General features: G+C 41.1%; 1 protein-coding gene across 6 annotated transcripts in view; it reads left to right on the top strand.

Annotated features, from left to right (window-relative positions):
* LOC122881127 (SH2 domain-containing adapter protein F-like) overlaps nucleotides 1-11,291 on the top strand; it is a 95,451-nt gene extending 84,160 nt beyond the window's left edge. For all 6 annotated transcript variants that reach the window (XM_044207035.1, XM_044206953.1, XM_044207204.1 and 3 more), the window contains 3 exons: nucleotides 1,383-1,554; nucleotides 1,747-1,866; nucleotides 7,906-11,291. In XM_044207035.1, coding sequence (XP_044062970.1) covers nucleotides 1,383-1,554; nucleotides 1,747-1,866; nucleotides 7,906-8,092 — 479 coding nt within the window. In that variant the 3' untranslated portion in view covers nucleotides 8,093-11,291. The remainder of the gene's footprint in view (nucleotides 1-1,382; nucleotides 1,555-1,746; nucleotides 1,867-7,905) is intronic.
* Nucleotides 11,292-12,997: the final 1,706 nt, after the last annotated feature.

Below are 12,997 nucleotides of genomic sequence, written 5' to 3'. Positions count from 1 at the left end.
TACTGTTGTAGCTGATTGATATTGAGCTAGTATTGTCACATTTAAAGTATCTACGGAAGATGCTATGTTTTCCCATTTAGCCCCACTTAGAGGTGTCCACAAGCTCAACGAAATTTGTTGACACGGTGTTGTCTCGTGTAGCCTAAATTGATTGATTGATACTGTCAACCCTTCCACTCAGCTTGGTACAGGAACACTTGGCAAACTCACAATCTGTAAAGTGTAATGCAACCCTCTGACTGGAATGCAGAGTCTAGACAGATGTAGACCCATCTCCATTGACATGTTGGTGAAGATGATAGTGCCTATCTGTCTGTACAGTGCCTGCCATGTTCAGGTAATTCAATTCTAGATGCAAGACTGGCCAAGGCACCAACAATCTCCAGCTAAAGCTTGTCATATAGCTGTTGCCATTATTGCTTGAGAAGTGTGTCAGTGGCTCTAAATAGGTCTTTCCAAAGCCAAGGGTGCTGTGACATCAGTTACTGTATAGTGATGGATGATGGAGGAAAAATGGCTAAAACACACATGTACACACACCCACACAGAGTTGTCCACACCGCTACTCCAACCCCCACCATCCAGTGTTTCATTCTTTTGGCTTCCATAACACTCTGACAGAAGAGAGAATTCACTTTCATTTGTCCTTGTGGGCATTATCTTCTCTCCTCATGTTAGCTTTTGCAAATAACGGCAAATGTTTTTCTGTGTGCTGATTGGCTGTGAATTCGCCCAGTCATGTCATGAGCGCAGGTCACCTCCAGCTCCCACACAGGATCAAACACTTCCCTGTGAGTTTGCCAAGACAGCTTATCATGTCCACAGTTGACCGTGAGAGTTTTGAAAAGGCAGTTTAATTTTTAACTTGCAGTACTTTGCGTGGGATTTGTGTGCGTGTACGAGTGTGCATATTTGTGCATATGACTTTTCCAAGTGTGCTTGATTGAGTGGTTTGGCGGAAGTTTGTATGTGTGTGTATTTTCTCTCACTGGAATGTGTACACAGTGTGGAAGGATTGATTTATGCCTCCGCCACTGTGTGTACATGTCCTTCAGTTGGATGATGGTGTGTGTGTGTGTGTGTGTGTGTGTGTGTGTGTGTGTGTGTGTAAAAGCACAACCTGGATTTCTGTTCTCACACACACCTCATTGCTCTGTTCTAGTTTAGTAGATACATTTAACACCAATTTACGCCATAACCTTTTCAAATGTCTACTTCCTATTAAGCACAGTAGCTTATCTTAACCTGAAGTCTAGCTGAAGTATACATACAGGACTATGTTGTATTATTATCAGAGCTGTGAATGGTCTTACTGTTTTAAAATATCCACCATATTCTTCCAGAATAAAATGTTTCAGCTGTTACATTTTCCTTTATTACAGTCCAGTTTGATGGTGTGGAGAAGTCTCGAATGTCGCCTACCAAGGAGGGGAAAACCCGACCGCTGCAGCGACACTCCAGTGGCTGTCTGGTCAACACCAAAATGACCTCTCTGGACCACTGCAGCTCTCTCGGGGAGCGTATTGACCCAACCACACCTCTGGAGAGCCAGTTGTGAGTCGGATCTTGGTGTCACTTTATTATGACTGCATTTTATTTCAAATACACCACTTTGGCCCTTTTGTTCATTTTGTGTTCATGAGCTCAAGTTCATGTTTTTTCACTTCCTTTGTTCTATTTTCTGCTTATTCTTACCATTCCTTTGTTCTTCTTCTTTCTCATCCCTATTCCTCTTGTTCACTGTAGCTGGTACCATGGAGCAATCAGCCGAACAGATGCAGAGTCTCTGCTCAGGCTGTGTAAGGAGGCCAGCTACCTGGTGAGAAACAGCGAGACCAGCAAGAACGACTACTCCCTCTCCCTTAAGTAAGGACAACACTCTCTTTCCCTAAATAACAAGCCACAAACAGTATGATCAGATACACAAGTGCACATGACACCTGGGTGAAAGAGTAATTGAAAATGCTCCATACGATTTAGCCTGCTAAAGTATCAGAGAGTTAAGAAAATTAAGTGTCTGTAAAACACAGCCAAGTATATTTTTCTGTGATTTGTACACAGTGCCAAGGATTATTTTCAACAGTCATTCCTACTGTCTGTGCACACACACACACACACACACACACACACACACACACCAGAGACATGTAGAGCCAAAGAAGTGTAGAAGGTACACATGCTTACAGGTGGAGTACACATAGTGGACAAATCTAACACTTTGCTTATGAAGGTCCTTTTATACCTGTTCCCCAATAGTCTGCTGACTCTGCCTTTTCAATATGGTAATCATTTTCACCTTTCAAACCTCCATCTCCCACCTACATCCTGCCCATCCCTTGTCCTCCACCTCCCCCTGGTATCCCCTCTGACACTGACGGCTCTTTGATTTGCTGATGTGTCCGCAACTCAGTTAATGGTGCCCTTCATCAAAGGAACCACTCTGATTGGTTTAGTCTAGTCTGACATTTGGTGGAAGTTACTTTAGCTTGAAGGCCCGCAGTGTAGTCACATCCCATTCTTTTGACATGAACATGCACCTTTGGTGGGTTTGGTTTAATGATTTTCACGACCATGCGTAAGCACCTGGTGCCATAGCAACAGTGTCAACTATAAGCATAATTTTGTAACTTGCCTATGTCAACTTTGGGGAAATTAGCTTGAGCCATCAGCTTTGAAATATTAGTATCTTTGTTGACAAATGGTCGTTTCACATATCATTTATATACAGTCCATTTTACATATCAAGGCAGGCTCAGTCATATGACATTTAGAGAAATCTCCACAACTCCAATGACGACCAGACGAGATGAAACTATAATATGCTAAGAGACATTGATTGGCCTGTGATTACAGCAGAGCTCATCTTGCTGCAGGCTTATATATCTTGGCAGGGAAACATAATGCTTTCCACTGCTCCAATTCTCTTCATGCTACTGTAGCTGACTGCCTGTCTAACTTTCCGTCTCAGTCACTGATCATCTGCTTGTGTGACTGCTTCTTTTTCTGCCTTACTGATTGACAGAAAGCCTAACTTACTAACTGCTGAGCTGTCGACCTGCTACACTGGCATTCTGACTGACTACAAACCAAAGAGACTAAATGCCTGTATGACTGGTTGAGTACTAACCATTGTGTATTTAATCTGGTTTTTTTAAAGTAGCCCAAGACACTGTCTTTTAATTAACTGGAATGTAAAGTTGCTAAGGAAGATTTTCAGGCCAAATTAATTTTCCTTGGAGCTAAAAGGGATGCAAATGTAATAACATCACTGTAAATAGCATTGAGTGGAATACATGATTTAGTACTCAAAAAACAGTGTACACAATCAATAGCTGTAAAGTGCAAACGAAGACCAGAATATATGGTTCAGAACCACACATACACACAAACAAACATAAATAGCCCCATATTCACCACACATGATTAAGAACCAGCTAGTGTAACCATTCAGAATTTTTCAGAGCTAAATGATAACTATAAAACAGACATATAAGACCTAAGTGGACTAGACCCATATCGCCAATGTAGATAGAACAAAAAGTTCAGACCATCTACATTTCCCATTTCCCAAAGCAAGTAGTTGGATAACACTCTATGACACCCAGAGAGAAGAAGAGAAATACTGCTGACAAGATTGTATTACTGTCGGTGCAGCAAAGTTGTTTAATCTATGTGACTCAGTGGGAACTGCAGAATAGTGTGGCCTGGACCAGCCGAGGTACTCTTCCCCCTTTGTCAAGTGCACGACTCCAGGGCCGGCTTAAAGCTTTTTGGGGCCCTAAGCAAAATGGGATTCAGAGGTGCCCAGGTGGCCCTAAGCAGGCACTGAGCCACAAATGCAGGAGAAAGTGGGCAAAAACATTAACGTAGAAAATGTTTTGGGGTTTTTTTAAGCTTTGTGCTAATTTGTTTGTAGACAGTCAGACATATATTTATGTGAGTCCGCTCCTGAGTGTTACAGAATGCTGTATGTTGTGCCCTTGGCGTCAGTCGGATCAAGTCTAGAAAACAGTCAGCAGGCCGATTCCTGGGAATGACAGGGGCCACCTCACTGCGGGCAGGGTTAACTCTGAGTTCAGCCTGCTCACATGTGCCCGTCTCCCCTGCTGCCACTGAAAATGAGTAGAAACCCAAGGTGAAGATCCTCCATGTCTGAGGTTGCTGAAAAATGTATAAGGCCATGAAGTGGCACGTATGTGTATTGCATTATTGATAAAGACAGACGTCGCTGAGACCTCCAGCCTCAGGAGTCCTCTGGCCTGACGGAAAGCATTTTCTGTCTGTTTTGCCCTCCTAACCCCTTTTTCTGTTCACCTGCCCCTCGCCCCCACCCCTCCTTTTCTCTCTCTCTTTTTTTCTCTCTGTGGAGAGAAACCCTTCTAGTTGTTTGAAACATATTAAACCCTTCACAAGTCTCTCAGAGCACAGTGTCATTCTGTTTCTTACCTCACGAGAGAGAGCTCTGCACAGCATGTTTCCTCTGGCTGAGCAGAGAAATCTTTAGTGAAAGAAGAAAATCTATCCAGCAGAATCTGTTTGATGCCAGAACACAGAAAAGGGGAAACTAAATTTAAAAAATAACCAAAAAGTCTTAAAAGCATCCGCAATTTAACTCCTCTTCCAAAGACACGGCATGCTTTTATGGTGTCTTTTTGATTATGTTTAGACAGAAAAGATCAGATTTCCTTTATGTGGCGCAGACGAGACAAATGACTAGTCTAGAACACAAAAGCAATATTGAATTTGACTTTTTGCTGAATATTTAGCAAATCTTAGCCAAGTTTTTCAGTGTTCTACATTCAATCAACCAGACTGGATATAGATGACAGATTGTGTTTCTTAAACTTATTACAGAATGTAAGGCTCATCCCAAGTAGACTTCAGTTTGTGCTCGTATGAAATAATAGGCAAACAGGATATCTGATGTCTAGTAATGCTTAAAAAGGTCATCGCTTCTGCCAAGTATCATTATCTTTTGGCAGATGACTTTGCCTTTTCTTGTGCCATAGATTCATAACACTGAGAGCATCATTCATGGAGCAATCCAATATGCTGAAGGTGGAGATAAGCTGTGATTGCTGTCAGCCTGTTACTGCTCTGAGGACTACAGGGTTCAAATCAAAGTCATAAACCTCAATAAACAGGGCAGGAGACCTCCCCAGCGAGATTAATCCTGATTAGACAATAGAAGCCCACAAACGCAGGGATATGATAACACCACAAAGGCCTGTCTTCTCAAAAACAGGCCCATATTCATTTTATCAACAGCCCTGCCGTATTGCTCTGTTGTCCTGGTTTCTGTCTCTGCAGGACTGTAACGTGATAAGCAGCCCTGAACACCAACTGGAAAATCAGTTGGGAATCTAAAAATGATGCTATTGATGTGTTTGCCTTTTTAAGTGTGGCTCTGTGTAACTTAACGCCTGTCTCCCAGCGCTCTGCATGAAGATTCATCAAATGCACTTTGCAGGGAGGATTTCTTAAAATGAGCTCTCCTGGCACCACTTGCAGAATGGTAGAATTTTAGAGACCTGTGGCAAGGGAAATTTGTAATGCTCTCTTCAAATCGTAGTGAACTTGTTAATGACACACTCAAATATAAATAAATTTTGTGTTGATTATTTGTGTTTGTTGTATGGCAGGTTAAAAAGGCTTTTGAAGCAGTTATTTTTCATGTGACAGGTTATATTAAAGGTTGTTTCATAAATTTCTGTGTTTTGAATTTAGGCTTATTCAAAGATGATAAAGGCTAAATGACTTTAAAACAGTTCCATTATTAATATTTTTTTATAATGAAGATTTCTTTGCTTCCCTTGTACAAAACCAAATAAACAAGAACAAAAAACATCAGTACATCTCTAATAATCACACTAATATTAAAAAGGATTGGTGTCATCTGTTGACATAAAGCATCACCTCATAGGAAATGGTTTATTCTTGATGGATGTCCCAAATTTGAAGCCTGTACATTCTTAGCTTTTTTTCCCCCACTTCAGTGTTATCTCTGTGCCGGTTTCTCTCTGTGCATCAGGGAGAGAACACATCCGCGGGCTTTACACATGCAATTACGAGATAAGTAAAGAATGGACTTGCCTTACATTTAAGGTGCCTAAAGCCCAGTTCTTTCTCCTGTTCATCACAGATAATGGGCATGTCCACAAATATGTGCCTATATTTACAGTGAGAATAAATTCAATGACCTCAAAAATATGGAGTTTGTTCATTTTAGTTGCTTTGCTTGTCTGCCTGTCTACCCATGAACCCATATATTGTAATAATCAATAATAGAAACAAATATACATGGAAGAGAGGAGCATGGCACGTGATGAAGGTTGTAAGCCTTGACCACCCTGTTTTCACTGCATCTTATCAAAACAGAGATATGTGCTTATGTGTGTCAGAATGATATTCCCACATCCTAGTTTCATTGATAGAATAGATATCTCTAGTCCTATTCCACGCCATCTTCTGTGTCATCTGACACAAACAGAGCAGAGCTTTCGTGCCTACCTGATGTGTTTGGCTGCATGTCACAGAAAGGGTCAGTGAGAAATGGTAATCCTTGGGTTTTTGTTTTTTTTTTAAACTTCTTTATTATCCTCCTTCTTTCCATTCTTTTAGCATTTCAGCAACAGGGGTTACATTTCAGATTAGGGAAATATATTAACATATGCTATAAAGTAGAATAGGTGAGAGTTTAGTGAGCTGGAAAGAACTGGTGCACATTATGTTGATGACAGGCCATAATGCCCACTTGCAGCAAATGAGTGCATAGTATTTGAGCTTACAGCCATCATAACTTGCTCGAAGCATTAGCTGCTGATTGAAAAAGCTATTATGCTAATGTGTTTTGCTAAAAACAAATGATCAAAACAGTATATTTACAGCAGCATATAGGGACCATTAGTTTTGTATCACTTCCTTACTAAAGCTTACTCCAAAAAAAAGTGATTTTCTATTTTAAAGCAGAAGATTACTGGCAAGCTGTAAAATGTATTGATCGAAGGCTCCTAGAAACACACAGGGAGCTTTTAATTTGCTGTGCATTTATTGCTGTAGCTTAAGTGATTCATCCTGGGGGTTCATTAGCCTCATCCTGCAGCTCTGCATGTGAATCTCAGCACCTTAAGCAACCTGCCTTTTAGTCTCCTCCCCAGACAGCTCCAAAGTTATCAGAGGTAATCCAGCTTTCAGAACATTGTCACGTACTGTAGGGAGCAACTACTGCTGGAGTAAATGAGAAAGGGACTGTCAAGGAGGGGAGACATGTTGAGTTTCCCATATATTCAGGCTTCTGACATACCTTTCTCTTTAAATTAGTTTTGAGCCATGCTAGTAACATGGCTCTAGGCACAGCAATGACGGTCAGTTGGTCCACCACTTTGGTCTAGACTGAAATGTTTCAACAACTATTGGATGGTTTGCCATAAAATTTAGTACAGATATCCAAGGTTCCCAGAGGATGATTCCTAATGACTTTCATGATCTTCTCACCAAAGTTAAAATTGTTCCAATACTTTGGTTTGGTTGATTCCCTGCATCACAAAAAAGACAAAGTGAGTGGCGAGCGTGTTGCGTTCTACTCATCTAGTCAAGTTGTCCAATCAGAAGTTTTACAGAAGTCTCTTTTAAAAAATTGGCAGCAAAGCTGAGTGGCGGTGCCTTATCCAGCTCTCTTAATACATCCACGATGCTGACATTAGCATTTAGCTCAGAGCCATTAGCATGGCTGTAGCCTCTTAGTCTTGTTTTACTCTGGTTTACACAAACTATTTATTTTCATGCTATGGAAGATGGAAATCATGACTTCAGATTATATGATGTATAATGTAGACTCTTGGTCGTGTTTTTATGGACCTAACAATATGTTTTCTGTCCCTCTCTTTTGTCTTCTGCTGTCCCCAGGAGCAGCCAGGGCTTCATGCACATGAAGCTGTCGCGGACCAAGGAGAACAAGTACATCCTGGGCCAGAACAGCTGCCCTTTTGACAGCGTGCCTGAGATCATCCATTTCTACTCCAGCCGCAAGCTGCCCATCAAGGGTGCCGAACACATGTCCCTGCTGTACCCTGTAGCCATCAGGACACTATAGTGCTCTGGGTCACCTGCAGGCGTCGGCCCCCGCAGTACTCACTGGGCCACCCTGTGGCTCCACGCTTCCTGTCCCTCTGGACAGAGCCCAGTAGGCTCATGGGAAGATGAACAGTGGCATCCCAAAACTGCTGATCCTGACTCACCTCACTGGCCAACAAGATTCCAGACCTGTTTTGAAGGCCTACTGCATACTATCTTACACATACAGACTCAATGTTGCAGAAGTCTTTATTATTTTATTTTATTTATGACAGACACCCACTTCATTACACCACAGACTGAGTATCGGATGAACACCATTTCATTGATTCTCGAGCTGATTTCCCTTAGCACTTAACACGCAAAGAAAAAGAAAGGTACAACATTGTAACATTTGTCGCCGGGGTGTACCTTTTATCATAAAACGTTGTACCTTTTAAGTAAGAGTGTACATGGAAAATTGTGTATGAACAAGTTTGTTTGACTTTGCTCATTTGGTTAGGCTCTGTTGATACTGTAATCGTTTGTGAGGGGACTTGAAGATTGTAAGGCGACATTTATGAGGCATGTTGGGGGATATTGTCCACACGGGCCCCATACAGTGGCCAGGATATTGAATAAACTGGCCTTGTATGAATAGTGTGTCCCCAGCTGCGCGGAAATAACAGGCCTGTGAACAGTGCAGACTGATCTCTCTATCTTGTCATAGTGCATGCTGTCTGCTATCCATCACTGAGTGGGTGTATCACACCAATGACAGTGTAAGTACCATCGTGGTGAGACAGGCAGGAGAGCATGATGGATGGGTCAACCCATCCGACACAGTACAATTGGCTAAGGCTGGAGACCAGAGCCTGTCCAAATGGACCAAATTAGCCCCGCTACCCCTGCTTAGAATGGCTTTGCATCGGGCGAATGAAATATGCCTGCATTGTCTACCTCAGAAAATCAATTTCATTCGCCCATCTGCAGATCAATAGGTACAATGGGATTGCAAACATCGATCTGCCCTCCCTTCGACATTCCCAATTCCCCTAAAATTGCAGCATTGGTTTTAGGAATATGTTGGGTTTTTTTAATACAATTAATACAAGATTTTTTTTTACAAAAAGACAAGCAGATTTTCCAGATCAGCAATTGTATGTATAGTCACTAATATGATACGGTGTGATGTCAGTAACAAATGTTTGGTTAATGCCTTATAATGCATGGGTCAAATCAGTCCGCTAGATCAGCTGATTTCCAATTCTGCTTTTAACGATTGTTCTGTGACTGTAATTTATTCTGGGGTAATTATTACTGATGTGTTACTCCTTTGTGATGGCCCGTCGGCCCCCTTGCCCTCATTGTTCTGTGCCGATGTGATCGTGTTTTTCGGGACTACTCCATCTTCTACTGTGGTGCTTTGCATTTTTGTTGTTTCAAGTTCTGCTAAATGCACGTTTGCCTCGGTGGCCTGACTCTGGAACAAGAGTCATGGCGTCTCCTGACCAACGGGATTGTCAAGCCTCACGTGAGAGACCAATCACAGCGCAGCCTGTTCTTTAACCTCTCATGCTTCCACTTTGCATTAAAATCTCTCTATTATCTACTCTTTACTACCAGATGTGCATACATGTGTGAATGTGAGTGAGTATGCATGTGTCCAACACGTTCATGTGTACGGTATATGTATGCATATGAGAATGTGTGCACAGACTTTCTGAGTTCCAGTGTGTTTTTTACCCTGCTGGTACAAACTGGTGACGGCCTTTGCTTGAACCTCTTTGGTTGTCAGCGCCTTTTGTTTTTCTCCCCTGAACTCAAGAAACTAGAATTTAGCCCTATGACTCACAAATTTTCATTTCTCCTTGCATTCACTCATTAACCACCATTTGATTTTAGCAACTCATAGAAATGACAAGTCCGTCTTGTGGCCTGCTCTCTGCAGTTTATTGTAACAGACCCAATAATATTTCAGCCCACAGCATTTAATATTGCTGACCAATTATAATTTGCTTGTATGGTCAAACTGCCTCTTCAGAGGAAACATTTGTGTCTTATGAGTTGCAGAATTCTGTGGTTTAATGTGCAAATCCAAGTAAAAATGGAAATTTTGGAGGGCTTTGGTCCAAGCTGAAAATGACTGACACTAGGAATTAGAAACTGATTTTAGCGAATATGACCACTGTATATGCAAAGTCAAATACATTTTGGCTTTGACTATAGCTCCGCTGCGTGCTATGCAACTATGAACTGCAGTCATTGAAGGGAAAATGATTGGAGTGTGTGCCTCCACCAGATGTTTATGACAAATGTGATGGTACAAAACGTCCACCAGGAAGAGATGTAATCACAAGAATGACATGATTAGTAAAAAGAATAGTTGGCAGAAAGTGGGATGTATACAGACGTTTATTTTGTCGGTGCAGTAAGTGAGCAGGCAGATGTTGCTGTCATCAGATAAGTATGTCATATGAGGGTGGCTGTTCATGTGATAAGGCAACCTCTGCAGCTTTAAGGAATAGTATGTTGTCGAAGTGGACCTATGTATTTCCTTGAGAGAACATATCCTAAGAAGAAATGGAAAAAGAAATAAACTATATAAACTTGATTTATCCTTTATGTTCCAAATGTTCCCTGTTTAAGAGATCAAATGTTGACAGTAGAGGCTATTTATTTAGTTACTGCTGCTGTTGAGTATTACTCTACTATAGGAAAGAGCCTGCGTGTGATGGCCGCACTGCCTGGAGAGAGGCCTTAGCTTTGGAGAAAGGGAAAATGAAAATAAGGGGGAGACAGAGGGGAGGGTGTTGTGACGGTGGGAGGGATTTGCTGCAATCTGCAGACACACTCCACATTCGTATATTTCTATTATGAGAACCTGACAGAGCCCTTCTCCTCCCTCTGAAGTGTCTTAAAGCGCGTGTGTGTGTGTGTACACACAATTGTGCATGCATGAAACAGTGTTTGTGTGGGTGAGTGTGCGTGTGTACTGGTGTAAGCGACCATCAGCCATTGACTTGCCCCGTGTGTATCTTGTGTATCACTTTACTGTGGTAAAGTGGCATGTATGAGTTTTCTTTGTGTACATTTTCGTGCCACGTATGTATGCACTACTATAACATATCTCTGTACAGTCCCTCATGGCCAAATGTATATACTGAATGTATTGTATGGGGACATAGAGGCATCAAGGTTCAAAATAAATAAAATTGGGTTTATGAGTTAATGTGTAATTTAATGTTTCAATGATCTTTTTTTCAGTTTTATACAAATACACCACGATAAAGGAAACACACAATTATTTAGCAAGAAAAAAGCTCCTTCCTGTATCTTCACCATCGCCAGTTACCATGGTGAAGCCCTTCGATAAAAAATGAAGAGCGGCCATTGTTTGAGTCAAGGACAGAATGCTGGAGCTATTATCCAGCCAGTACTCCAGCACTTGTTGTTCTCTATTGATCCACTTTGTAGCACAGTCCTGTAATATTTTTCTCACTCTGTTGTTCATCCCAGTAGCATTACAGTACACTTGGCGTCCCTGCTTCTAGTAATCACACCTCTGGCCTTTTTTGATAATAAAGAAGTTTATAGCAGCATTTTATGCATGACAGCCAAGTGTAAATCATATATAATTCTTGTCATTTGAAGAAAGTCTTTGCCTCAAGTAACACATTTAGAGGACATTTCTTTGCCAACCAAGAGGAGACAGAAAAGTAGTAGTTGCTTTCCAATGGCAATGCTTTATTTTATGGGTCTGCACAATAATTTCCTACAAATTTTCTAAGCGGTTTCCTGGAAGAACTCTGTACTAAGTATAAGAAAAAATGTAAACTTTTAAAAAAGGTCCAATTTAAACCCAAGTAAATATTCATTTCATATTAATTTACTGTGGAAAACATAATTCTCCATATTTGCTTAAATGTATGCTTGCCTGTAGACACATTTTACATTTTTGCATGTTCAGATGACCTGCTGAGCACTGAGTAAAAGACTGTCTAGGTTATGCTAGCAATTATTTTGAATTAATTAACTGGAAGTGTACTCCGTCTCTATTTTCCCTATAATTAGTGCTGAATTACATCACTCTAGAGACTTAGACAATACCAGCAAATCCATGTTTCATGGATGCTTTGCTACAACAACAAAAATGATCTAGTTGATTTTTTAAATTGTTTTTTTTATGCTTCTCTAGTATTTTGTACAGTATTAAAAAAAAATGTTTAGGCAGTATAGATACAAAAGCTGTACTCTTTGCACTGCATTCAGTTCTGTGATTGTGGGTACTTTTCAGCCAGACACATCACTACAATACTTAAAAGCTATCCCACCCTCTGGGAAGTTACTGCTACATATAAATGAAACTGCTCAGAGTCCAGCGCTCAGTACTGCTGAAGGCAATTTTAACAGTGAAATCCCTAATCCCTTACCCTAAAATCCTTTTCAGAACTGTTGCATTGTGACAGCAAAAACTGTTTTTACACAACACAATTTGGCCACAAAACATCTGACAGGCATTCAGGAAGAGCACAGGCAGGGGGTTGATGAAAGGAAACATTGACCATTCACAGTCTCTCGAGTCGTTGATAGTAGGCAGAATCTGCAATGCACACACCTCAAGTTTGGCTCCTACAGTAACTGACTGCCAGACAGGGAGGACTTCTTTGTGGCTCCGACAGTGAAACTGTTGGCAGCTACATTCATCTGTGTGCGATAGAGAACATTTTTTATGATATGACCGTGAGTGAAACGATACACATAAATTGTGTCATTTCCGGGTTTTATTGGCCACTTTTCTTTGGAAATGACCGTGTAAAATTACGAGACGTCGCCACAAAAATGCAAAAAAGGAGAATTAGTACATTGTACAAAAACAGCACTGGCTACACACATGCTTAAGCACTTCTGAAAAAATTTTGTTTATCTCACCCGACTCGATCAA

Source organism: Siniperca chuatsi, linkage group LG1, assembly GCF_020085105.1.
Source record: "Siniperca chuatsi isolate FFG_IHB_CAS linkage group LG1, ASM2008510v1, whole genome shotgun sequence".
Classification (NCBI taxonomy): Eukaryota; Metazoa; Chordata; class Actinopteri; order Centrarchiformes; family Sinipercidae; genus Siniperca; species Siniperca chuatsi.
Note: the sequence above shows the minus strand (reverse complement) of the source record. Positions and strands in the feature narration are given on the sequence as shown.